This window comes from Aricia agestis, chromosome 4, assembly GCF_905147365.1.
Source record: "Aricia agestis chromosome 4, ilAriAges1.1, whole genome shotgun sequence".
In the NCBI taxonomy this organism is placed as follows: domain Eukaryota; kingdom Metazoa; phylum Arthropoda; class Insecta; order Lepidoptera; family Lycaenidae; genus Aricia; species Aricia agestis.
In genome coordinates, this window is record NC_056409.1 from 10,497,014 (window position 1) to 10,521,937 (window position 24,924).

Below are 24,924 nucleotides of genomic sequence, written 5' to 3' on the forward strand. Positions count from 1 at the left end.
CATTATTATATGCACTTTGAATAAAAGATTTTTAAAATTGCTATTGTATTTCACAAGCAGATTGCAGCAAATCCTAACCTCCAAATGTTTAACCTATAGGAAACAAATAAATCACCAAGGATATTATTTACAGTACTTAATCTAAAAGGTATGGATTTCTGTATCATAATAATAATTCATCATTTATATACTTATTCATAAAATCGTATCCAAGCACGATCATATATTTATTTTTTCCTTATCAGAAGCTGAAGTAGCCGCTTGCGTCGTCTGTAATGGTAGATCCAGCGTATGGTACAAAAGTACACCACCTCGAATACGTTCACTAGTGTTATAGACAAAATGAACACTTCCATACAACACAATAAGCCTGCAAAGAAATAAAGTACCTCACACATACTACTCGTTAGATTACAGGGAGACGAACCAACCATCAAGTCTGTGATAACTGATAACCAATAACAATTTTAAACTGAAGACCTAGGTTGACTTATTGTATACTAATATCACTTTTATATTTACTTCGTTATTATAATAATTAAAAGGCTTAGTGCTCAATAACTTTAAATAAGGACAAAGGCTTTCCTATGGCCTAATTTATTTAAATTATAGCACCTTTGTGCAATTACCACTAAATTAAAGTTCATTAATCATTATGTCTTACCTATGACCTCATACCAAGGATTATTCGTTTCTATTATCGTCAGCTTTTGTGTGTCCGACTCGTAGAATATACTGATGATCGTTGCATTTGTCATATCCAAGCCTTTCCTGAAAAAGTTTATAGAAGATTTTTTTTAAATAGACGAGGTTCCGAGGCCGCATTTATATTTTTTATGAGTATAGGCCACTTTCATTTTGCAGCCCCTATGTACGAACTCTGCCGCTAATCGCTATTCGAGGACGCTACTGCCCCTAGGACGCCATAGGACGTTGCCACTTGCCGCCCATAGGCCATAGCCTATACTGCCTTAGATACATAAATCCAGAGCTGCGACTTGCAAGGTTCAACAACAATAATAATATTAGTAATATTTTAATCCTATTTTTTTTAATCCCTCTGTCCTCTAATTAGTGTTTGCATGTACCTCACTATCTCTGCGACACCCTAAGGTTTGGCTGGAAGAAAATGCCACAAGGCATTTAAAGTCCGCCTTTGTACTACAGTGCAAAAAGTTTTTAAAATAAAATATAAATATTTACTTTCTCTTCTGCAGCCTATTTAAACTTTAAAAAATATGAAGTAACAACAACAGAAATATTAAAAAAAAGAAATAAGGAATATAATTACTGAAGACAGCATTCACCATCCAGGCAAAAAGTTTGTTTTATCAGAATATTTGCTCTAGTTGATGTGTCATCAAAGTCACTAGATTCCAATTAGATCGCTCTATATTCTTACAAGAAATTTGTTTTGAGGACCCTCGTGTCGTTGTCGTGTCGTATCATGGTGACCCTGGCTGTGTGCAGCTGCCGCGTGCAGTCCGGCATGCAGGCTTCAGGCCCCATGCAATATAAAGAGTTTACCTCCTCCTCGTTTAAACTCTCATCCGATGTATCGCCGGGGAAGAAGAAGCGAAACTTCTCTGAAATGTTTACAAAAGATCTCAATCGAAGATGATTGAAACTGATTAGGCCACACAGCGTTAAGGTTCCTATTCTATTTCTTATCCGCTGAAATACCCAATAATATGTAGAAGATATTGAAGAACGATCGAATTGTTTGTGCTTTTTTGGAAAAAGGACGTTATTTTTATTGAGCTAAGCATTTTTTCCAGTACACAACTCACCTCGATGCTTAGCCAAGCAGTGGAGATGCTCTAGGGTGCACTCAGGCGCTTCATCCCCATCGTAATCAGGCATGGTGAAAGGAGCACAGTTGCAAAGCGCAATGGCGGCATTTCTCTGGCATACCATCAGACAAGTTGACCAAGAGTGTAAGTCAAATTCGCCATTTGATCCCGGTAGACGGCAACCACGCTATTAAAAATTTGATAAAAATGACCATACAATAGACACACAAAAAGCTAGTATTTTCAGTAACAAAAATTTACCTTTTTATGTGGCTAAGGTTGCCACATAAAAAGGTAAATTTATGTGGCAACCTTAGTCTAATTAATGCGGAAACTAAACAAATATTTTTTCAGTTTATCCATATAAACTGCCAGAAACTGAAGCTAAAAGCATAGGTTTTCAATTGTTGCCTTTCTTTATTAGAGGCTCAAATCTTTCTAATTAAGGACCTATCAGCTATCCCAGTATCCACTTTTGAGTACTTGCTGGCTATATCGGGGTTTACTCGCTATCGCAATATTTCTTACCATTTCTTCAGAGTAGTGATCTAAGTCGTAGCTAGCGTACTGAGTATACGTCTTGAGCATTATAAGAGACGATGTATTGCATGGCGCCAGAAATACACGGACCATACCAGAAGACAGCAATGGATAGTTGTCTCCATCGAAAAGCAGAACCTGATAAAAAGTGAAAGTATAATATACCTTAACTTCAATGATATTATCCCTCAAAAAATCTCTAGATCGTCGCTTTCCTCTGTAACTATTTTTGGGTGTTTGCATAATTGAAACGTTGCATCAATTTCAAGATAAGGCATTGGTTACATCTTCACATCTACCAGAAATTCGTATCCAGGTCTTCTGATGAAGGCGAAGTCGTCAGGGTTCTCCCGCGCCACCACCGCGAGACCAGCCGCAATCCCAGTCTCGTTGAGCTGGTATAACGTGCTGTCTCTGTCCATCGACCTGGAAATACATCTATTACCAATTCTGTTCTTTAGATAGATTACTTTTACAGAATTTATCGATCCACCGTAGCTTAAATTTGGTTGTTTCCTTCTTTGAATTTATTTACTTCTTTAAACATAATTTGCTTACATCAAATCAATTTTATTCATCAAACTCCATAAGCTCACCGGTGAATGAGACACAAAAGAATATATATTGTGTCTCGTTTTCCCACGATCGACGAGGTAAATTATGCATCTTCAATAAAAGTATTAAGAAAGGGTACTTTATGCGTATAAACTACAATTGATTTACATGTATCTGGAGTTGAAGACGCAACAGAAGCCAAATGGAGTGATCCGTCGGGTGAACAGCTCTGCGCACCGGTACGCACGCGCGTGCCATGCGCAGCGCACAAGCAGCGTTCTACATGGTGGTGTCAACTGAAAGTGATTATACTCTTAAGCGATATGCAAGCTGTTGAATGAATGAATGGTAATAAAATCAGCTATCAAACAAAAGAGAGTAGATCAATTTCGGTTTATTAAATTAAAACCTCCTTAACCAGGCAATATTAGAAATAAGGTCAATATGAAAGACATTTTAGTACATATCCTTCTTTCGCATTCATAGTTAGTATTAACTTCTCAGGTATACTTAAAATATTAACCATTCACCAGTCATCACAAAATAAGTATTTGGGCTTCTTAGTTTTTACTATTTTAGTAATATGTGCTTCTACTTTCTTTTCTTAGGAGGTAGATACGTTACTATCTAGAGACCTATTCTTACTGGCATATTTTATAACTCAACTTACCTCGTACATAATTTTCGTGACATTAGTTTCCTTGGTCACTGCTACTAGCCATTTCATGAAATCATGTTCATACGGTGTAAATGCCATATTGAACAGTGCACCAAATGCCATTAAGTTAGACTTTATACTGTTCAGCGCATAGGTTCTGTTCCTATCTAAAGATAATCTGCAAGAAAAACAAGTTGGTAAGGAATAAGTTGCCCAAGAAAACATGTAAGAAGAAAGGATCGGCCTGACCTGGCCATTACATTATAATATTGTTCAACAGGTAATAATTATAAAGAGCTAGGGTAGTGGGTACCTAATAAATAGATGTAGCCCGTGCAAGGAGTAAGACTATGATTCGAAACATGATGTTGTCATTCAAACAAGACACCAATATTTTCTCTATAACCTGTACTTTTTCCACTGGGAGAATTCTCATGAATCCGTATGGGCCGGCCCATAAGTGTACCCAGTAGGCAGTAACCTACGGACTAAACTCCCTCCTGGGGCCCTACCACGAAACCGTTTTGAGACTCAAACGAACGAATCGGAATGCCGCGTTCTATTCTAATAAACGTGAAATGACGTTGTTAGAGTAGGACTTTGCATTCCGATTCGATCGTTGAGTCTCGAAACCACAGACCTCGAAACGGTTTCGTTGTAGCCTGTAGGCCTCCCGTCACATCCTGCTTCTGTACACTCTAAGGGTTGATTCAGCCCGCAACGCAACGCGTAGATGCATTTTTAAATTTATATGGATTTGACAGATTCGCAAGACGTCTCACACAATTGAAATCTGTCAAATCCATACAAATTTATGCCGCGCCGCGCCTCGCCTCGCCTCGTCGCGTTGCGGTCTGAATTGACCGTTAGGGTTGATTCAGACCGCAACGCGACTCGTGGATGCATTTCTAAATTAGTATGAATTTGACAGATTTGCAAGACGTCTGACTATTACAAATACAACAGTATACAAATTTAGAAATGCATCTACGCATCGCCTTGCGGTCTGAATCAATCCTTACACGACATAATCATAATATTATTATGATGTGGGTTATGACTTATGAGTTATGACACTTACAAGTATCGCGCGTATTTATCCAGAGCAGGTTTACTGATGACATTGTTACTGCAGATGGCGACTGCTGGAAACGTGATGTTGTTCAGAACGTCATCTTCCATCAGTTCGTTGACAATCAGCGGTGGTACCATTCGGTAAACATACCAGAGCTGTACCACTAGCGAAAGGGAGGCGATGAATGTGGCTATCAAGAGAAGCAGGTAGCACCATCTGGAGTTCATTAAGCAGACACAATAGTTTAAGGTCATGGAGGCCTACTAGGAAACCATTTTAAGACTCAAAATATAATAATCGAACGAGAATGCCGCGTACTGCCCTAACAACGTTATTTGACGTTTGTTAGAGTAGGACGCGGCATTCTCGTTCGATTGTTTGAGTCTCAAAACGGTTTCGTGGTACGGCCCCTGATTCGTATGCCTCGAATGTCATAAGTGTGTGGTGCCGACTGCCGAGTGAAATTGCCTTTGTACAGAGGAAATGAGAATTGAACCCCTTATTGAATTTAGTAACGTAACGGCGGTAAAGACATATTTTAATGTTAACTTGACTTAAATTTAACCAAGAGCCTGATAAAAAATGTATAAAGTTTATGTCATGTTTTTAATAAATAATGATGTGGCAGTAAGAGATTGCCGGCGTATAATTGAAACACAAACCCTCCTACAAGCTGCTTTAACTTTTCTTAGCTACTTTTCTTTACTATTCGTAGCAGACAATATTATAACAAAACGTCTTTCCACAATATCGTGTGGATCTTTCTATTAGTAAAGACTATATCTTTAATAATAAAAAGATCCACATATACAAGGTTAACAAGAAATAGAGTAACGGTTTTCAGTTTTTAACCGACTTCCAAAAAGAAGGAGGTTATATGTTCGGCTGTTTACTTGTAGTTAGATAATATTATTCTTTTGTGCAACTCGTTTAAAGCTGTCATTGCATAAGTTAGTCAAGTTCATATTGAGTAACCTCCGTACACGCAAATATGGAGTCAAACAAAGATAATTTGAATATTATTTTGTATGGATTTAATGCACGCTTCTTCAACTTCCTCAATTTACTTCCGAAGCAAAAGTACTCACAGTTATTGGAAGGCCTACACACTCACAAGAGTCTACAGTAAACATATTTTGGTGAAAATAGTCTAGCATAGGTTATACGAGTACATAGTTAAAATATAGTTAATGTTATATAGTGCTTTTTGAAATCACCTTCTTCTGAGTTCTGCGTGGGTAATTGTTAATCTTAACGCCTCCGTGGTCTAGTGGACAGTGGTTTAGACTTTAAAGCGTGGCTCTTGACTCGGAGGTCGCGATCATCATCTTACCTGTCTGTCTGACAAGTAAATTGATCCATGCGTCTGGTAGGCATATAAAAAGTCGGTCCTGCGCCTGATTTCTCACCAGTCATGTCGGCCTTCCGTCCCACTGGGTTATAAGAGTAAAGGAATAGAGAGTGCTCTTGTGTATGAACTGTGCGCACACAGTCACGTTTTACAACAGTCTATAACATCTGTTTGTATTCCATCTGTCCAGGGCTGTAGCTAGAGTCAAATTTGAGGTAGGGCAGTGTCGGTTACAGGTAGGGCGGAAGCAAAAAAAATCGGTCAAGTGCGAGTCGGATTCGTGCACGAAGGGTTTCGTACCGTTATAGATAAAAAAATAGGCCAAAATTGTGTTTTTTGTAATTGAGCCCCTTTAAATATAAATGTTATTTTAATTGTATTATTAATTAATTAAGTGATTTCGCAAAAATGTCCAGTGCCTACTGTTGCCATTAATATCAATATGCAGCAAAAAAGGCCAAAAAACACGAATCCTTAAATATTGATTTTATTTTGTTTTTAGTACTTATTTGTTGTTTTGATTTATCTCTAGGTCAATGATGTATTCAATTCATTCAATAGTTATTCTTAGATACTTAAAAAAATTCTGTTACAAAGCATGAGCACTATATCTAAGAACTACATATTATTAAATCCTCAATTACGAAGAACAAGCGAACAATATGGTTAAACTTCTGGTAGTAGCGATCCACGTGTGAGTGAGAGTGAGGAAATAATAATTAATTGTTGGGTTGGGTGATACGAGTCAATAGATACGACTAAAAATATATTTAGATTATTATTGTTTCTGCAAACTTATTAAAATAATAATTAATAATAAAATAACATAAAATATTTAAAACAGCTGAATTCTACGATTCGCCATATTATTAAAAATGCGAAGAACTTCGTTCAGATCAACTTTTTTTCAAAGGCCAGAAATACCATACCAGCCATTCTTTCGTGACCCATTGGCAGTCTTTGAGGCATTAATTGCAGTTAAAGTTGAAAACGTGGACTCGCACACTGCAGTACTACATCTTTTTTTTTTTCATTAAGATTATAATTAAATGGACGCATCGCTTCATGTAATCGTGATTCAAATGAAATCTATATGTTATAGTCAAAGTCCGATACACAGTCTCTTCGCGGAAGGACTGGTTTATCCTAGGTTTGGCCAAAGCCGTCAGGCGATCCCCGAAATACATTTCAATTTCGCCCTTTGGCTGAAGTATTTTTAGTCAAACCCAGGAGCTCCTAACTTTTCAGTCAAACGTCGAAAGTAAATTATTCTGTTTCGGTTTTGGCCTAGTCAATCCTAGAAGCGACTGCAAAACTCGGTCAAACGTTGATCTGAACATGTTTAAACAGGTTCATAATGTCTCTCGCGGTATTCCGACCGATTGTTTTGTCATTTCATGTTCGTTCATTGAGCGTGCGGGCGTGTAATTGTGTAAAATTGAAGATGAGTGATTCAAACGGTGTTGTTGTTACTAAAAACGTGGATAAAGAAGCTTTAAAAGTAAAGTTTAAAGAGAAAATTTCAAATTTGAATAAAAATAAGTGTTCATTTCACATAAAAAACAAAACAGTTGTATGAGCAGATTATCAGTGAGATAGAATCCGCTAAAGTAGCTAAAAAGAAAACGTCTTTGCAGTATCGCCGTCTCAAACGCTACGACGTTGTTTGTTTTGGGGACGAAAAAAAATTGATTAAGCCATTGTCAGATACAAAAAATATACAATACTACGTTACGGATGACGAGTTATTCGATGTGATTGAATGTGCTCATCAGGAATGTGGTCATGGTGGTAGAGATCTCACATTGAAAGCTTTAAATAAAAAGTATGCAAATGTCACAAAAGAGTGCGTAAACTATTACTTGGATTTATGTGAAACGTGTCACAAGAAAAAGAGTCAGCCTAAAAAGGGACTCGTCGTTAAACCGTTATTATTTAAAGAGACTCACGCACGGGGACAAGTGGATCTTGTAGACATGCAGACGTGTTCTGAACTCCTGACCGTGATTACAAGTATATTTTAAACTACCAAGATCATTTGACAAAATTTGTGATTCTTCGTCCCCTACACACAAAAACAGCACAGGAAGTAGCGCACACTCTCCTTGATATATTTTGTACTATAGGTGCGCCTTCTGTGCTTCAATCAGACAACCGTGTCGTAGAAGAGTTAAAAGTAATGTGGCCCGAATTGTCCATAGTGCATGACAAATCACGTCATTCTCAAAGTCAAAGAAGCGTGGAGCGTGCAAATCGGCATGTACAGCAATTAATATTGTTCGCATGGATGGAAGATAATAAAACTAATCGTTGGAGTGATTCCGATTCCGATTCTGTCAACTGAAGAAAAATTGCGCATACCATCATGGCATAAAACAATCGCCATTTGAAGTGATGTTCGGTGAGTATATTAGGGCGCGTTCTGATGACCCGCGCCCGCTTCGCGCTCGCCCAGCGTATCAGCACCCGCGTTTAAGCCGCGTCTAAGCCCCTTTGTGTTGTATGTAATTTGAGTCTTATGACACTTCAATTAGATCTCAAATTGAATTTATCGAAGTCCACCCGTGCGCGGGTTGTGCGCGGGCTGTGCGCGGGTACGGTACGACGCGGGTCAAGAATCTGATTTTTTTTTTTTTGCGCAGGGGAAACCCATCATGGGTGCCCCGGGTTGGGGATGTGCCTCAGTTAGCTGAAGCACTCCGGGGGTATGTGAGACTCTTACTCACTAAAACCACCTGCGGTTCGCCTTCAGCCGCAGAAAGGAGGGATGTCCCGGATCTAACAAACACAGGACTCCCTCCACGACCGGCCGGTCTACCTCAGAAGGGACCGGACTTCCACTAAAGTTAGGGAACACTTCGGCAAACTGAAGCGTTCCCCTCGGCGCCGGGACTGGCTAAGCCGGGGAGGTTCCCATCCTCTCCCGGAGCCCCGTTAGACGAGACTTAAGAGATTCGCATAGCGTCGCCTCCGCACTCCCGTCCTACGCCGGCGGAGCCTGCCGCTCCGATGGGATCGTCCTCTCTGTCCCGCTCCGCGGCCTCTTTCTGCGACATAACAATTTCGCAGAAAGAGACCGCCGCCTGCCAGGCCTCATCGCTTTCGAGCATGCAACAAGAATCTGAACATGCCCTAGCTACCCGTTACAGGGTGTAACGGGTAGCTAGCCGAAACTTACTATGAGAAAGTCCTTTCATTCATCCTTTCAACATGAACAAACCATCTAATAGTTTAACTCCGAAAATAGAATAAACTTAACATTTTATGAATTCTTTTTTTTAGGACGAAAAGCTCATGTTGGAATTGAAACACTACCAGATTCAATAAAAAAGGTTCTTCAGACCGAGGAAGAGTTAGAAAACGCTATTAACTCGTCTGGTGAGAAGCAGAATAATACTGATGACACTAGTAAGTAGCAACAAAAACCGTTTCAAATTACTATATTTTTAAATGTCAGCTGAGAGTAGGCGTCCCGCCCCCAATTTAATGCAATGCAAGCGATACAATGCACTTGTACCACCACCGGTAACTTTTCTTCACGTGTTTCGCCCCTAATAACGGTCTAACTGCTGCTGAGGATGCCCCGTGTAGGGGCGAAACACGTGTAGAGAAGTTAACGGTGGTGGTGGTGCAGGTGCATTGTATCGCTTTGTATTGTATTAAATTGCGGGCGGGCGGGCGGTGCACTTAAGAAAAGCATAACTAACTTGTCATTTTTCGTGTGGAAGTAGCTAAATATTTTTCTATTTTATATTATGATAGACTTCTGCAAAATAACGCCTGATTACATTAATTACTTAAGTATATAAATTTTATTTTAGTACAAAGAAATGAGATGGAAATACCTGGACCGTCGTCGTCAACTGTGAAAGAAGATACTTCTGTCACAGAAAAAAATAAGGATCACCATATTAACAAAGTTCCTGGATTGTTGCCACTAAGAAAGGAAATAAACTCTCCAACAGTTGAGATAACTTCTTCAGACATCGTTTGTTGTATTTGCCAAAAAGAGAGCTCCGGCGCACATACGTGCATTATTTGTAATCAGGTCGTGCATGTTATTTGCACTGACAGCACACTTGGCGCAGACTATGAAGGCTTCGGAAGTAAAGTTACATGCATACGTTGTGCGCAGACAGAAAATATAAAAAAAAAATAAAGAAAAGGCGATAGAAGGTCTTGAAGCTCAGGCTGATCTGATCAAAAATTTCCGCCAATCGCGATTGGAAAAACTGTAACCTTACCTATTTACAGCTTTGTCAGAGCCAAAGGAGATGCTCGAAATGTTTTGGGTATCATACAAGATAAAACAGATGATGGTTTATACAGAGTAGGCACGAAACACGGGACAATAAACACACTTTTTTCGAGGAATCAAATAAAAGAATGCAAAGAAAAATTTCTTAAGATCGAAGTCTTCGAAGATGTGCCTGACGTTCGGCTGTCTCTTAGAGAAATCAGTGCAAAGGATTCAAAATTTGGTGGCCAAGGCTTTATAAAATGCCACTGCAATAAAAAATGCTCTTCAAAATTATGCAAAAAGATCTAATGTATTGTGCAATTCTAAATGCCATAATGCCTCACCATGCCAGAATAAAGATTAATGTTTCATTTTAATTACCTAAGAAATTATTAAAACAATTAATATTAACATTAATGCCTCACCATGTCAGAAAAATGATTAATTTGCCACTTTAACTACCTAAGAAATTATTAAAACAATTAACATTAAAGTTAATGCCTCACCATGTCAGAAAAATGATTAATTTTCCATTTTAATTACTTAAGAAATTATTAAAACAATAAACATCAAAATTTTAAAAATGTTATTTTTTTATACCTAATCTTACAAACTAACCTCCGTATATTCCAAAGCATTTATTTATTTATTTTATACTTTATTGCACATCGTACAAAAGGCGGGCCTAATGCCACACGGCATTCTCTCAAAGCATCTCAAATATAAAAGTGAAAATCACGTAAGCTGACCAATCAGGTGTCAGAACTGGCAGAGTTAAGCGGTTAAGACTTGAAAGCTGCTTAAATGATAAAATGCTTCCAAATATACGAAGATAAGACACTTCATACCTATATCGGAGTTTGACTCGTCAAACCCCGATTTAATAAAATTGTGTTTTGACGTTTGCCTGACCAAATTAGTCCCTCCCAGGTTTGACGAAAATTGTTTAGTCAAAGGCCGAAAATTTACATTTGTTTGGGCTTTGACTAAGTCATTCAGTCTGACCTGAGGATTGACCAGTCCAACCTAGGAGCGCCGGAGCTTCGGAGTTTGCCTATAACATATACACAGAACAAAGAATTATTATCGACGACTTCTGTGGCCCAATGGTTGGGCGTGTGGCAGCTTAATCCGGGGGACGCGGGTTCAAATCCTGCCAACGGAACAAAAAGTTTTTAAAGGTATAATAAAAATCTTAACTATATAATGTATAGTTTATATAAGAATAAAGTATATTTCTGTTGTCTAATACCTGTAATGCAAGTCTAAACGGTCTTCCTTTTTAGGGTTCCGTACCCAAAGGGTAAAAACGGGACCCTATTACTGAGACTTCGATGTCTGTCCGTCTGTCCGTCTGTTTCCAGGCTGTAACTCAAGAACGGTAATAGCTAGAGAAATGAAATTTTCACAGATTATGTATTTCTGTTGCCGCTATAACAACAAATACTAAAAACAAAATAAATTAAATATTTAAGGAGGGCTCCCATACAACAAACGTGATTTTTCTAACATTTTTTGCTTAACTATCAATGATGACAACAGGTAGGCACTTGAAATTTTCACAAAGGCCTTAATAATATATGTAATTTAATAAATAATAATAAAAGTAAAAAAAATAATTAAGGGTTAGGTAGGTAGGTAGGTCCCAAACTATTTTTGCTCTATAACGGTACGTGCGCGGTATAACCCTTCGTGCGCGGGTCCGACTCGCACTTGGCCGATTATTGGTATTTTTAAGGTAGGGCATTGTGATTTTAAGGTAGGGCATTGCCCCACTATGCCCCCCCCTAGCTACGGCCCTGCATCTGTCTATAAACTTTCTGAATCTTATTGATATTGACATCTTCCAAAACGCTTAAGAATATGGTAGATACCTGATCATAGGATTGATATTTTTATCAGCCACAAACTTCGGACCCTGAACCCCGCTGTGCTTCCATAATTCTTTCAACGCGTCTTTCAAACTGCTTCTCAGTCGGACTTCCAACGGAGAATATTTCAACCCAAATTTGTACGGTCTAGTCAAGTTTAGAATTGGTTTTTTAGCCCTTTTAGACCATAAATCTGGATCTACAGTACGCATTTTGGGGGTTGAAAAACTACATTTTGCTCTTGTTTAAACTCGACACGTTAAGAAACATTGTTAGCAGCTATAATATTGTGTTTGAATATTCACTAGCGTTCGTTTATAATTATTTCATGTTTAAAAGTGTTTCGTGCATTAATTCAATATTTAAATTAGTCTGTAGGTACTTCAAAAATGCAGTGTCACGCAAGCATTTCAAACAACTGCTCTTTTCACACATTACCAACAGAAAGTACCTACTGGCTACTTACCTTATAAATTAAATCGGTTTAATTGTACAGGAAATTATAAATAAATTACTTATCATAAAATTCAAGATTTTTTTTTCATTAAAATCATAATTTTATTTTATGAAATGCCATTGCCAATGTTATTATAACCTGAAGGCATCTTTTTAACGTTATTTTTAGGATCAACAATTTTGTTCCGCTTAGTTGCTATTTTAAAAATAAAGGAGTGTATAAAATTTTATCGAACATATTTAAGGTAAGTACTAGATGACGCCCGCAACTCCGTTGCGCCAAATCTCGTTTATCGCGCAGGAACTGTACATTCTTCCTAGACAAACGTATTCTATGTCCTTTCCCGGGACTCAAAGTATCTCCATGTCAAATTTCAGCAAAATCGATTTTGCGGTTTGGTCGTGAAGAGGTAACAGACAGACAGACGGACAGACAGACAGACAGACACACTTTCGCATTTATAATATTAGTATGGATTAATAATACTTATGTAATATAATATTGTAAGTATTATTATTCTTTTCTAAAATGTCTATGTCTAATGCCTTTATATATCGTTGCTATTATTTGTTGCCAGCTACGAATAATCAAAACTAAGGAAACGTAACTCCCATACTTCAACCGTTTTAAATTTGGCTCCTTTTCGAACACTAAAATATGACAATTCAGATTTTCGCCAAGGTCGTATCCCAGGTAACGTATCATAATATTGCGCGGACGACATCCTGCGCGGTTATTGTCATTGTCATAGTTATTCAAAACAAATAATTGTCAAAAGCGGATAGTATTATGCAGTATACACCAAGCACCTTTACTATCACGAAGAAACGAGCACATAATTATTATTTTAAAAACAAACATTTTCCTCTGATACTTAAGACATCGATAATAATTATAATATACATGTAATAATAATTATGAACAAACCTTGTACGACTCGGGCGAATCTAAAACTGTCCGAGCACCTAGAGAAGACGTTTTCAGATTACAAAAATGTATGTGCTAAATTATTACAGAATTGAAATTAAAAACTTACGTAAATTTTGTATAGTTTATAACTTACAATAATTAATATAATATTTTAATACCAGTTAGCAGTTTTTATTTTTGTTTCATTAAAGGAAAAACTTATTTGTTTTTGTCCATTGAACGTAATTTTTCGATTTAAGATTTTGATACGTGGGAGAGCCATCCTTCGGCACGAATGGGCCGACTCAACCGGAGAAATACTACGTTCTCACAGAAAACCGGCGTGAAACAGCGCTTGCGCTGTGTTTCGCCGAGTGAGTGAGTTTACCGGAGGCCCAATCCCCTACCCTAATTATTCCATCAGGTGACCCGTTTGCTCGTTTTCCCCCTTATTTCATAAAAAAAATATTATATTATGTTTTTTTTGTTGTAAAAAATCCTTAGCAAGAAATATGAGAATAGCCATATCATCTTATAACGCATTTAGTATAATGTCAGCCAGACCCTAAAATTTCGTTTATGATTAAATTGTTGCATCTTGCATAACACTGTCCATGGCGACTTTGTAAAAATTTTGTAATTATATTATTCTTTGCTTATTGCACTTTTAGAATAACATGTGAATTTAATAAGACAAACACAAAGAGACCAGCATAATTTTATAAAATACCTTAGCATCCAACTTAAATAAACCATATTTTTTGGGTCGACAAAAATACAAGAAATTTAAGCATAATTTTAAACAATTCACTTACAGATGAAAGGTTATTCCTGTATTAAAAGTCGTATCTGTATGACTTCTACACCATTTCACAGGGCATTTAGGCATTTTAACAACAAAAATATTGTAAAAAGCTACGTAAAAAGTAAGTAAACAAACCTATGTAAACAAATTGTAAAATGAGTTTGACAAAATTGTCATGTCAACCTGGTTGAATGTCACTCGAGTATATATGTCGCAGGGAAAAGAAGATATCAGGGATATCCCGAAATCCCTAGGGATATCACGAAATCGCGGTAGATACCGAATATTCTTGTTTCTTACGTCTTCTTACTAAACAAATCTAGTGATATGTCATTTCACTAAACTAAATCTAGTGAAATGTCAGAAAAGCGGATACCGCCGAATAAAAATCGAGCTACGCATTTCTCTCGCTCGCTCTAATACCCTATCACTATCTTATGGGAGCGACTAACCCTAAATTGACGATTTTATAATTCATTTTTATACTTGAAAATAGGCTCCGAATTGTTTCATTTTGTAGACATAGATACTACATTATATTTCCGAGAATCAGACCTAGCAAAAACACGATATCTTAAAATTTTCTCGATCACAAAGATACATCTAATTTTTACGAATTTTTCATATATTGCCATAACCGTGCATTAAACTAAGTTAATATTTTAACACATTGTATAAAATTCTATCATTGAGGAACTGACCTAGCGGATTTTTTAAATGTTACATATTTATCGAGTTGTTAGGAAAAAAATAATTTTCTTTTTATTTAAATGAATCCGCGTCGTCCTTTTTCACCTGGCATATGAAAGACGGGCGTGAGTGTGAAGAGAGAAGGACGATTTTTTGCGTTAGTCGCCCTCTTAACGCGAATGGGGCATTATCAGCGTGAAGGGTATCTTATTATCGGTATTGAGTTATTAATATCCCCATAATATACATTTAACAGGCTATCGAACCATGCAAGTTACATGCGCGTAAGTCTGGAAAATATTAAAAAATGTTGAAACTCGAGAGTCGTAAAAGGTGATATTTAGAAAATCGCATTCAAACTTAACGTACACGTAATGATTTAACGACTAAAATCACACGAGCCGCGCCAGCTCGAGCGACGCATTTATTTCACTCCCACTAGTGCCCGTGTGGGTATTAGAGCGAGCGAGAGAAATGAGTAGCTCGATTTTTATTCGGCGGTATCCGCTTTTCTGACATTTCACTAGATTTAGTTTAGTGAAATGACATATCACTAGATTTGTTTAGTAAAAAGACGTAAGAAACAAGAATATTCGGTATCTACCGCGATTTCGTGATATCCCTAGGGATTTCGGGATATCCCTGATATCTTCTTTTCGCTGCGACATATATACACGAAAAATGTGTACCGAACACACGCATAAATATGCATGTATTCGGGTCACATTTTGTAGCCTTTTGGTGCACTTTTTTTGTTTCTTCTTCCTTAGTTTTTATTATTCGTAGGTTGCCAGTATATTTATTACTCTATGTCTATTTTTTTTTACGTCCGTGGTCTATGCTATTATAGATATGGAATCATTCATACTAATATACAAGGTGTAACAAAACTTAGTGATAATACTTTAGGGTGTATATGTGTTTCTTGTAGAGAGTTCACTGTGAAAGTAGCAGCGCTGAAAGGCCAAAAATTTTTTTCACTTTTATATGGGAAACTCGTGACGTTGGGGCGCTTGCCCATACAAAAGTGAAAAAAAAACTGGTCTTTCAGCGCTGCTACTTTCACAGTGAACTCTTTACAAGGAACACGTACACACCCCTAAGTATTATCACCTAGTTTAGTAATTTGTTACACCTTGTATATTTATCAATGCGAAAGGATCAATCAAAACCGTTTCTTAAATTTAAATAAATATTAAGGGTCCTGGGTCAGTAATAAGTTAATTAACAAATAACACACCTTGTATATTCTTTTCGCATTTTAATACGTTTAACATTTACATTTTTACACAGACATTTATATACTTAGTAGGTGTATGCATCCATCACTAGATTCTATTAAAATAATATTAATATGATAAAATATTTATTTATCTTGTGTAAATAGATTATCTTTTATCAGAATGATACATTCGAAATTTGCCAAAGTTATATATATTCAAGGTACTTTGGAGGTGTTATTGTTGTATAATATTGCTTAGATGTTTGAAAAAAATATTTCTTATCAATATATACTCAATAGGTATTATTGTAATTTTCTTTTTCTTTTAAAACACAAAAACACATGATTGCTATTATTTTTAAACAGGCGTTAATATTAAAATTGATGGATTTATTGCAAAGTTATTAACTGCACAGTAACTTAAACTAATTATAACATAACTAAAGCTTTGGTAACATAACAATTACACAGAATATTAAAATAATAACAATTACTTCAACAATACTTATAAATTTTTGTACAATATTATTCAATTTCCTACACAATATTAAAATATATTTATAAGTATCAACGAGGAAATTGATTCCTAGGCAGTTGACAGACCAACGTCAGTTGGTGGGATCATGTCAATTTAATGTTAATTGTGATCTATCGGCTGGGTTTGTCATAAAGCGACTAAACTACCCCCATGTCAGAGTAGACAGAATTATAGAGTATGCCGACTTAGAACTGATGTTGAAATTTTTAAATTTGACGTAGGTATTATGACGAAAATCGTCGCTAGGGTTGTTAAATTGTTACCTACGAATTTAAAACTATGACATATTCGCTGGACGTATTCTTCTTTGGTCGTATTGTTGTTTGTGTTTTGGCACATTCGATTAAAATTGTCAGAATCCAATTTTGAAATCTTTATTTTAAATATTTCAAAAGAAATTATATCAGCCAGCGCGAGGCACATTCCGTTCATAATCCTAGTGAAACCCGACGAATTTGACAGATATTGAAACCTGTCCGTTTCTTTGCAGTCGAACTACTGGTAGTTATGTCTATTGTGCCCATGTGCCTAGGAATCAAATTCTCTGATAGTAGGTACCTACATAAACAGAGTTAGAATCTTAGAATAATATCTAAGTAACTAATTATTGTTTGGATTTGACGTCACTAGACGCTTTGTACCATATTTTTTAAAGTGAAAACCTTTTATTAGCAAGGAACATTTTTTGGGATAGGTACAAAAGGTTAAAATCGTTTCAGGACGTTTGAACTGATCAAAATTCCGTAAAACGAGAGCTAACAGCCGGCGTGGCGTCAGAGAGGAAGTAATAACAATTAATTTGTGCCTTCTTTTGCTATTACGTTTTCACTTTAGCCTGCATGCCCAATCCAAGGGTGATAGAGAATTTGCCAGAGGTTATATAACCAGAAAACTTTTAGATTACATTCACAGAACAATGCATGTGTATTGTGTGACCACCCTGCACGGCACCTTAGGCCAAAAATGCAGTATTAAATGATAGAAAACGTATACTAAGAAGTATCGAAGCGATAGCTTGTGTAGGTAACCTAAATAACTAGCCTGTATTGTAAAATTTTACCTAAACAATATTTGGTTTGATTTTTTGGATTTTTTTTTTACATTTGCATTACCTAAACTTTTATGCTTAGATTCTAACATATATTTTTTCTTTAATCTTTGTAACATAAAATCAAGGACACTTATCACAATGAGAAATAGAACATACCTTTTTAGACATAATTATATACTTACACATAATATTATAAATATTTTTTTTAAATTGTGAAAGCTAATTAGGTCGGTAGACAAGTACTACTACACTACAGTAGTCATTAAATGACAATAATATTATAAACATCAATAGTCTTGGAATATAATCTTAACTCCTATATACAATCTGTCTACGTACACTGGTTTGGATTTATTACCGGGAAAAAGGTTTATTTGTCCAGCTGCTTTTCTGCCGTATATGGAAGAGGGTTAAAAAAGTAAAGGCCCCTTTACACCGCGTGGCCTTATCATTTCAGATTGATTAAAGATTAACCATCGGGTCAACTTGACCTGACACATGGAAATGGACAAAAGGTGTCTGGACTCTGGTGGCTGCGATTAGTCCGACCCGTGCTGTTTTGACACGATTCACCCCCCTAAAGTAAAATACTTATAATCATTCGTTTATAAATTATAAATAGAAGTAATCGAAGACTATTGACTTTTTTTTCTATAGGCTTCGTTAGCCTTAAGAATTTAAAACTTTCTTGGCCCATTTAGAAAGTATAAATATTGGCAGCCTGCGCCAATTTTCAATCAAAATCATTAGTGCCAACAACTGGCGCATTGCCACAACCTTTTTAGGCCATTCGGTAATACACAAAAAGCTCTTTGGTTTTTAAATACTAGTGCAAAATTGATCGAAGAGAACATTTTTCGTGGTCGCAAATTGCAATTGATAACTGCGTTCAAGTTAGTCCTTAATAGCTATATCATATTCCTTCAGACAGTCAAGTCTACATTAACTTTAGCAATAGGTTCAATGACATCTGCATGTCGTAAGGTTGTCAGACAACAGTCAGCAAGATTACACTCAGGGTGCGGTCAGCTTGATGACTGATAACATAATATCAGTAAAAAGAATCTGACCGCGAACTGAACTGAAGAATATCACGACTGCAGTGAACAACAACATTCTGACAGCAGGTAAGTTTGAAAGTGACTGGAGTTAGGCAGAATATTCTGACTTAGTGAGAACCATAGCCTGTCAGAACCAATTACTCAGACGGGGACCACAGGCGGGCCCTCGCGCGCCGCGGGTCACAGGTACGCCACGAAGAACAGCACCGGAACAAACAGCAGGGGCAGCACGATCATTCCACCGCTGATCATGCTGGTTGACTTCGACATTATGCCTTTCCCTGGAAAGTAAAGGAGTACAGTATAATGTATATCCCGTAGGCGCCAAGAAGTAAATGTTTTATTAGATGAGTGAAAGTGAACTCGTTGGATAGATTGGTACAAAAAATTTACAAGCCCCACTATCTTTTTTTTTTTTATATAAAATATGGGGGCAAACGAGCAAACGGGTCACCTGATGGAAAGCAACTTCCGTCGCCCATGGACACTCGCAGCATCAGAAGAGCTGCAGGTGCGTTGCCGGCCTTTTAAGAGGGAATAGGGTAATAGGAAAGTAGGGATGGGAAGGGAAAGGAATAGGGGAGGGTAGGGAAGGTAATAGGGTAGGGGATTGGGCCTCCGGTAAACTCACTCACTCGGCGAAACACAGCGCAAGCGCTGTTTCACACCGGTTTTCTGTGAGAATGTGGTATTTCTCCGGTCGAGCCGGCCCATTCGTGCCGACTGCCGAAGCATGGCTCTCCCACGTATAAAATGTCAAACCTAACTGTCAATTAAATGTTCTCTCGTTCTCTAAAAGAAGGCGTTAAACAAAGGATTACCCAGATTACATGCATATAATTGACATAATCAAATGTTAGAGCCAGCGGAACGGCTCGTAAAATAGAGTCTAATAAAGTTTTTAACCACCAAAAGGAATATAGAAATGACTTAGATAAATAATCTTCTTCAGATAAGAATACTCACACTGTTGAGCAAGATGCTTATAACAGCAGCAATCTCTCAGCCGAGTGTACTTCACGCAGTCGTGGGCTAAAGGATGGCAGCGGTGGGGGCCGACGTAGCAGGTGTGCGGTAACCATGGAAACGGCTCCGGGAGGAAGTGCCTCTCGCAGCAGCAGTGATCCATCAGCACCCGCGTCTCGCAGTACTCCATCTCGCGACGGGTGCAGGTCCCGCATCCTACCCGGGTTGCTGGAACTGGAATAGGAGGAGTTCTGGTGAAATATTGGATAGAATTTCAAGTAAGTATTCAGGATTTTGATAAGAATCTAACTAGAGGAGTGTGTACAGTCGCAGCTATATGTAGAGTTTCGTAAAGTAATATTTCGTAACTACTTATTTACTTAATCCAAATATCAATACCAAAATCCATAGAGCTAGGAGTTAGGACTTTGGTGTTACTCTAAATATTTAGAAAACCCTGAAAAGGCTTTTCTGAACATTACTAGTGGAGTCAAAATTGTGTAGAGTTGCAGTTTTATGTAAAGTCATGTTTCATTACATAAATAATTGAGTAGCGTTGATATAGTAATCATAAGTTAAGGTATTTTTACAATGTCGCTAAAGAGATGTTACCAAACCTACATTTTCAGGTACGCTATAATATCTGTACTACGCTTAATAACTTCCTATGCATACTATAATAAATATGTACTTAAATATAGATCTATTTATCGCCCCCGAAACCCCCTATATACTAAATTTCATGAAAATCGTTGGAGCCGATTCCGAGATTCCAATTATATATATATATATATATATATATATATATATATATATATATATATATATATATATATATATATATATATATATATATATATATATATTCATACGTGGGAGAGCCATGCTTCGGCACGAATGGGCCGGCTCGACCGGATAAATACCACGTTCTCACAGAAAACCGGCGTGAAACAGCGCTTGCGCTGTGTTTCGCCGAGTGAGTGAGTTTACCGGAGGCCCAATCCCCTAACCCCTACCCTATTCCCTTCCCTACCCTCAACTATTCCCTTCCCTTCCCTTCCCTACCCTCCCCTATTACCCTATTCCCTCTTAAAAGGCCGGCAACGCACTTGCAGCTCTTCTGATGCTGCGAGTGTCCATGGGCGACGGAAGTTGCTTTCCATCAGGTGACCCGTTTGCTCGTTTGCCCCCTTATTTCATAAGATAAGATAATATTATAAATGCGTAAGTGTGTCTGACTGTCTGTTACCTCTTCACGCCCAAACCGCTGAACCGATTTTGCTGTTTGGAGATACTTTGAGTCCCGGGAAAGGACATAAAAGTTTAAAAAAAGTTTGTGCTGCGTTTCTCAATCCAATCCATGGGTCCTACTTGGAATAATAATGTACTTTATTCAGCTCGATAACATAAAAACCTTAATCTAGACAATTACAACATGCAAATTATTTTATTTTCAATGGTTTTTTATATTAGAATGTTAAGATCGCAACCGGCAGCTTAGCTAGGTTACAGTATAACCTGTGTTAAAGCCACCGGACCCTTTCCCAACTACTGATCGGATATCGCTGATTTTACATTTCAGGTAATTAAAATTAGATTACAAATCAAATCAATGTTTAAAATTAATCAAACTTGATACAATAGACAATACAAAATAAAGTATAAGAATTCCAATCAATTATATATCATAAATATTATCAAATTATTACATTAAAATATACAATTAAATATTGTTGGTACAAATTTAATATTATATTATACCCAATATAATTGGTGTGTATTTATGTGCACATTGTGTTCGTGTGTACTTTGTGCGTGTGGTTGAGGAGTGTGATTAGAGTCAGAGTGTGAGTGAGCCTACAACGTTATAGTCAACAAATCTTCAGTATCTTCGTAAGTCAAACCTAGGAGCCAGTCATTGAGCGTATCTTTACAGTTTTTAGTGTTCAATTCATATATTGGTAAGTATTTATTTATTTTTTTATATAAATAAGGAGCTAGAAAGTAGTTATATCTCATCGATTTTACAAAGTTATAGTTATTAATTTGACAGATTTTATCACTGCGGCGTTTGTTTATTTTTTTAAAAGCAGTTGCGGCATGCTGTGCTAGGATTGTGCTCATTATAAAATGTTGTCTTACTGTTAGCACCCTGCAACATTGGTATAATTCCGTCGTGGGAAAGGTATAATTTCTAAATGTGCCAACCTTCAGTATTGCTCTTTGCGCGCGTTCGAGCTTTAGAAGTTGAGATTTAGGTACTCCACCCCAAGAGGAGATGCAATAGGTTAGGGTGGATTGACAAAGAGCATGATAAACCCTCTTAAGGATATGTGGGTTGGCTACGTGTCGGAGCGTTTTAAATATATAAATAAGTTTGCGAACTCTAGCTTGAAGGAGGTCTATGTGTGTTGAAAATGAGAGGTTGCAATCGAGTATGACACCTAAATATTTAACACTCTGAACACGTGATAGCCGTGGACAATCACAGGGTTGGGAAAAAGTGCGACATGCATGTGCGATTAAAGTCATTGCTGGTGGGGGTTGAGAAGATGCCCGTAAGGAAAAAGTCATGTAGTGTGTTTTGTCAGCATTAAGAGTAAGAGAGTTTGCAGCCAGCCAAGTGGAGACTAAGTCAAATGCACTTTGTGCAGTGACAAAAGCTTCACCCCAGGAATCGCCCACAAACGTAAGTGCCGTATCGTCAGCAAACGCCGTTATTTTGGTATTTTTGTAGGTCAATTGGCATAACTCATTTAGGTACACAAGAAACAGCGTGGGACCAAGTACACTTCCCTGGGGGACGCCGTAGGTAATTGGGAGCTCTTTGCTTTGGTGGTTATTGATTTTAACACATTGAGTTCGTCCTGTCAAATAGTCTCTCAAAATATCAAGAGAAAGCATAGGATACTTTTTATCCTGGGAAAATGTGCGGGAATTTTGGCGCAACGGAATTGCGGGCGTCATCTAGTAGGTATGATATTATACCTTTCATTGTTTTGATTGTAACAAAGCATTATAATACTGCAAATTTAAATTCCAGAGTCATAGTGACCGTGATATCATGACTCCCTAAAAAGCGTCCACGCGTCATATTGTAATTAGGTTCGCCTAAGTAGTGACCTATAGTCTGTCCAGTTATTTTACTTCTGAATTTCTATATTATGTTCCTTATGGCGTTGGGATTAAAGGTCCTATTAGACGTAAAATAGCTCGGACTGTAGCTATAGCAACTGGAAGGAACCAACAGGTTATATTTATAGCGACGAGCTATTTATGGGAAATCAGTGCAATATTTTGCTGGTTTCCTAGTGAAGACCTATTTTTTTCCTGGTAAGCGGCGTTAAGAGAACAAAAGTTTTAACAAGTGACTGCAAAAGTGCAATTGTTAAAAAGCCTATTTAAAAAAAATCATAAGTGCTAAGGTGTGATATATGCAGGCCAAATGCCAAAAGAGCAAAAGTAAGGCCTTAAAGAAAGACATCAAAAGTTTAAATTCTATACTAATATTATAAATGCGGAACTGTTTTGTCCGTCTGCCTGTTACCGCTTCACGCGAAATCGCTACGATTTTGCGATATGAAGATACTTTCCGGGAGAGGACATAGGATATTTTTTATCACGGCAGAATTTACAGTTTCCGCGCGATAAACGAACGAATATATAAGACATAGGTACTATAAGACATTTAGTATGTTTTAGGACTTTTTAAGAGGAGTCCACACCGCCGTTTTTCCATACAAACGCTGTCCCCTGTTTCCTCCCTGGATAATGCCGCTAGACTTATAATTTTTTTCCTGAATGTCTATGGCCACTATTAGCATGTCCCTATGTTTTCTTTTTTTTCATAATTTTGTTATTAAAAAAGATAAGAACGTCCAAAAACCCAAAAAAATTGCAAGATTTTCCTCTGTGTTCAAACACCCAGAAAACAAAACTGGCTAAAATAAACAAAAAAAATAAAACATAGGAACACAGCTCAAGCCTTGCTTTAATCTATACTAATCTACACTAATATTATAATTATGCAGAGTTTGTCTGTTTGTTTGTTTATTTGTTTGAACGCGCTAATCTCAGGAACTACAGGAGGAGGAACGATTTTAAAAATTATTTTACTGTTGGATAGCCTATTTATCGAAAAAGGCTATAGGCTATATATTATCACGCTAATGCTAATAGGAGCTAAGAAATAGAAGAAATTGTGAAAAAAACGGGGGGAAATTATTTGAAAAGGCTTATTTGAACACGCTAATCTCAGAAACTACTGGTCCGATTTGAAAAATTCTTTCAGTGTTAGATAGTCTATTTATCGACGAAGGCTATAGGCTATATTTTATCATGTTAAAACTAATAGGAGCGAAGAAATAGAGGAAAATGTGGAAAAACGTGGGAAATTATATGAAAGAGCTTATTTGAACGCGCTAATCTCAGGAACTACTGGTTCGATTTGAAAAATTCTTTCAGTGTTAGATAGCTCATTTATCGAAAAAGGCTATGGGCTATATTTTATTATGCTAAAAATAATAGAAGTGAAGAAAACGAGGAAAATGTGGAAAAAACGGGGGAAATTATATGAAATTGCTTATTATCTTAAGAAATACTGGAGCAATTATTCTGTTATTTGTCAAACATGAAGAATAGACCACGTGAAGGGACATAGGCTATTTTTTGCGGAAAATGAACGGTTGCGTGAAATTCCTAAATTACGCCAGCGAAGCCGCGCGGGACATCTATATATAATAAAATCGTAGGAAAGTCTGTCTGTCAGTCAGGAATGTCTGTCAGTCAATTCTGTACATTGAATATTTTTGTACAATAAATAATACTTGGGATGTGATCTACTATGCTAACGCGTACGAAGTCGCGGGCAACAGCTAGTTCATAATGAAAAAAGTACTTAAATCGGTTAAGTTTTGGAGAAGGAATCAGCGGACAACGAATCGAAGATTTTCTGTTCTTTTATTAGAACTTTTTTCGTGTTGTCTCTATCGCGCTCTGCGGTTGGAGACTTGAGATTGGTGAGACAGCAATACATTTTCAAATACCTATTTTCAATATCTCTCGCCCCTGGTGCATCCTCTTAATACATATTGAAGCCGGGTTGCTAGCAACCCCAGTAACCCTCAGCCGTCAACAATTAAT

At 37.2% G+C, this 24,924-nt stretch overlaps 2 protein-coding genes across 4 annotated transcripts in view; both read right to left on the reverse strand.

Annotated features, from left to right (window-relative positions):
* Positions 1–212: 212 nt before the first annotated feature.
* LOC121726101 (sodium channel protein Nach-like) overlaps positions 213–24,924 on the reverse strand; it is a 30,321-nt gene continuing 5,609 nt past the window's right edge. The window contains exons 3-12 of one of the 3 annotated variants that reach the window (XM_042113333.1): positions 12,087–12,311; positions 4,628–4,837; positions 3,559–3,724; positions 3,057–3,184; positions 2,633–2,759; positions 2,322–2,471; positions 1,791–1,980; positions 1,403–1,586; positions 665–771; positions 213–370 (exon numbers count right to left, since the gene is read on the reverse strand). In XM_042113333.1, coding sequence (XP_041969267.1) covers positions 228–370; positions 665–771; positions 1,403–1,586; positions 1,791–1,980; positions 2,322–2,471; positions 2,633–2,759; positions 3,057–3,184; positions 3,559–3,724; positions 4,628–4,837; positions 12,087–12,295 — 1,614 coding nt within the window. In that variant the 5' untranslated portion in view covers positions 12,296–12,311 and the 3' untranslated portion in view covers positions 213–227. Of the gene's footprint in view, positions 371–664; positions 772–1,402; positions 1,587–1,790; positions 1,981–2,321; positions 2,472–2,632; positions 2,772–3,056; positions 3,185–3,558; positions 3,725–4,627; positions 4,838–12,086; positions 12,322–24,924 lie in introns of those variants that run through there. The other 2 variants (XM_042113330.1, XM_042113331.1) reach the window with 2 other exon arrangements.
* The window catches only part of LOC121726104, a 53,374-nt gene continuing 45,717 nt past the window's right edge, over positions 17,268–24,924 (reverse strand). Inside the window, exons 4-5 of the mRNA XM_042113337.1 lie at positions 19,783–20,016; positions 17,268–19,097 (exon numbers count right to left, since the gene is read on the reverse strand). Coding sequence (XP_041969271.1) covers positions 18,997–19,097; positions 19,783–20,016 — 335 coding nt within the window. The 3' untranslated portion in view covers positions 17,268–18,996. The remainder of the gene's footprint in view (positions 19,098–19,782; positions 20,017–24,924) is intronic.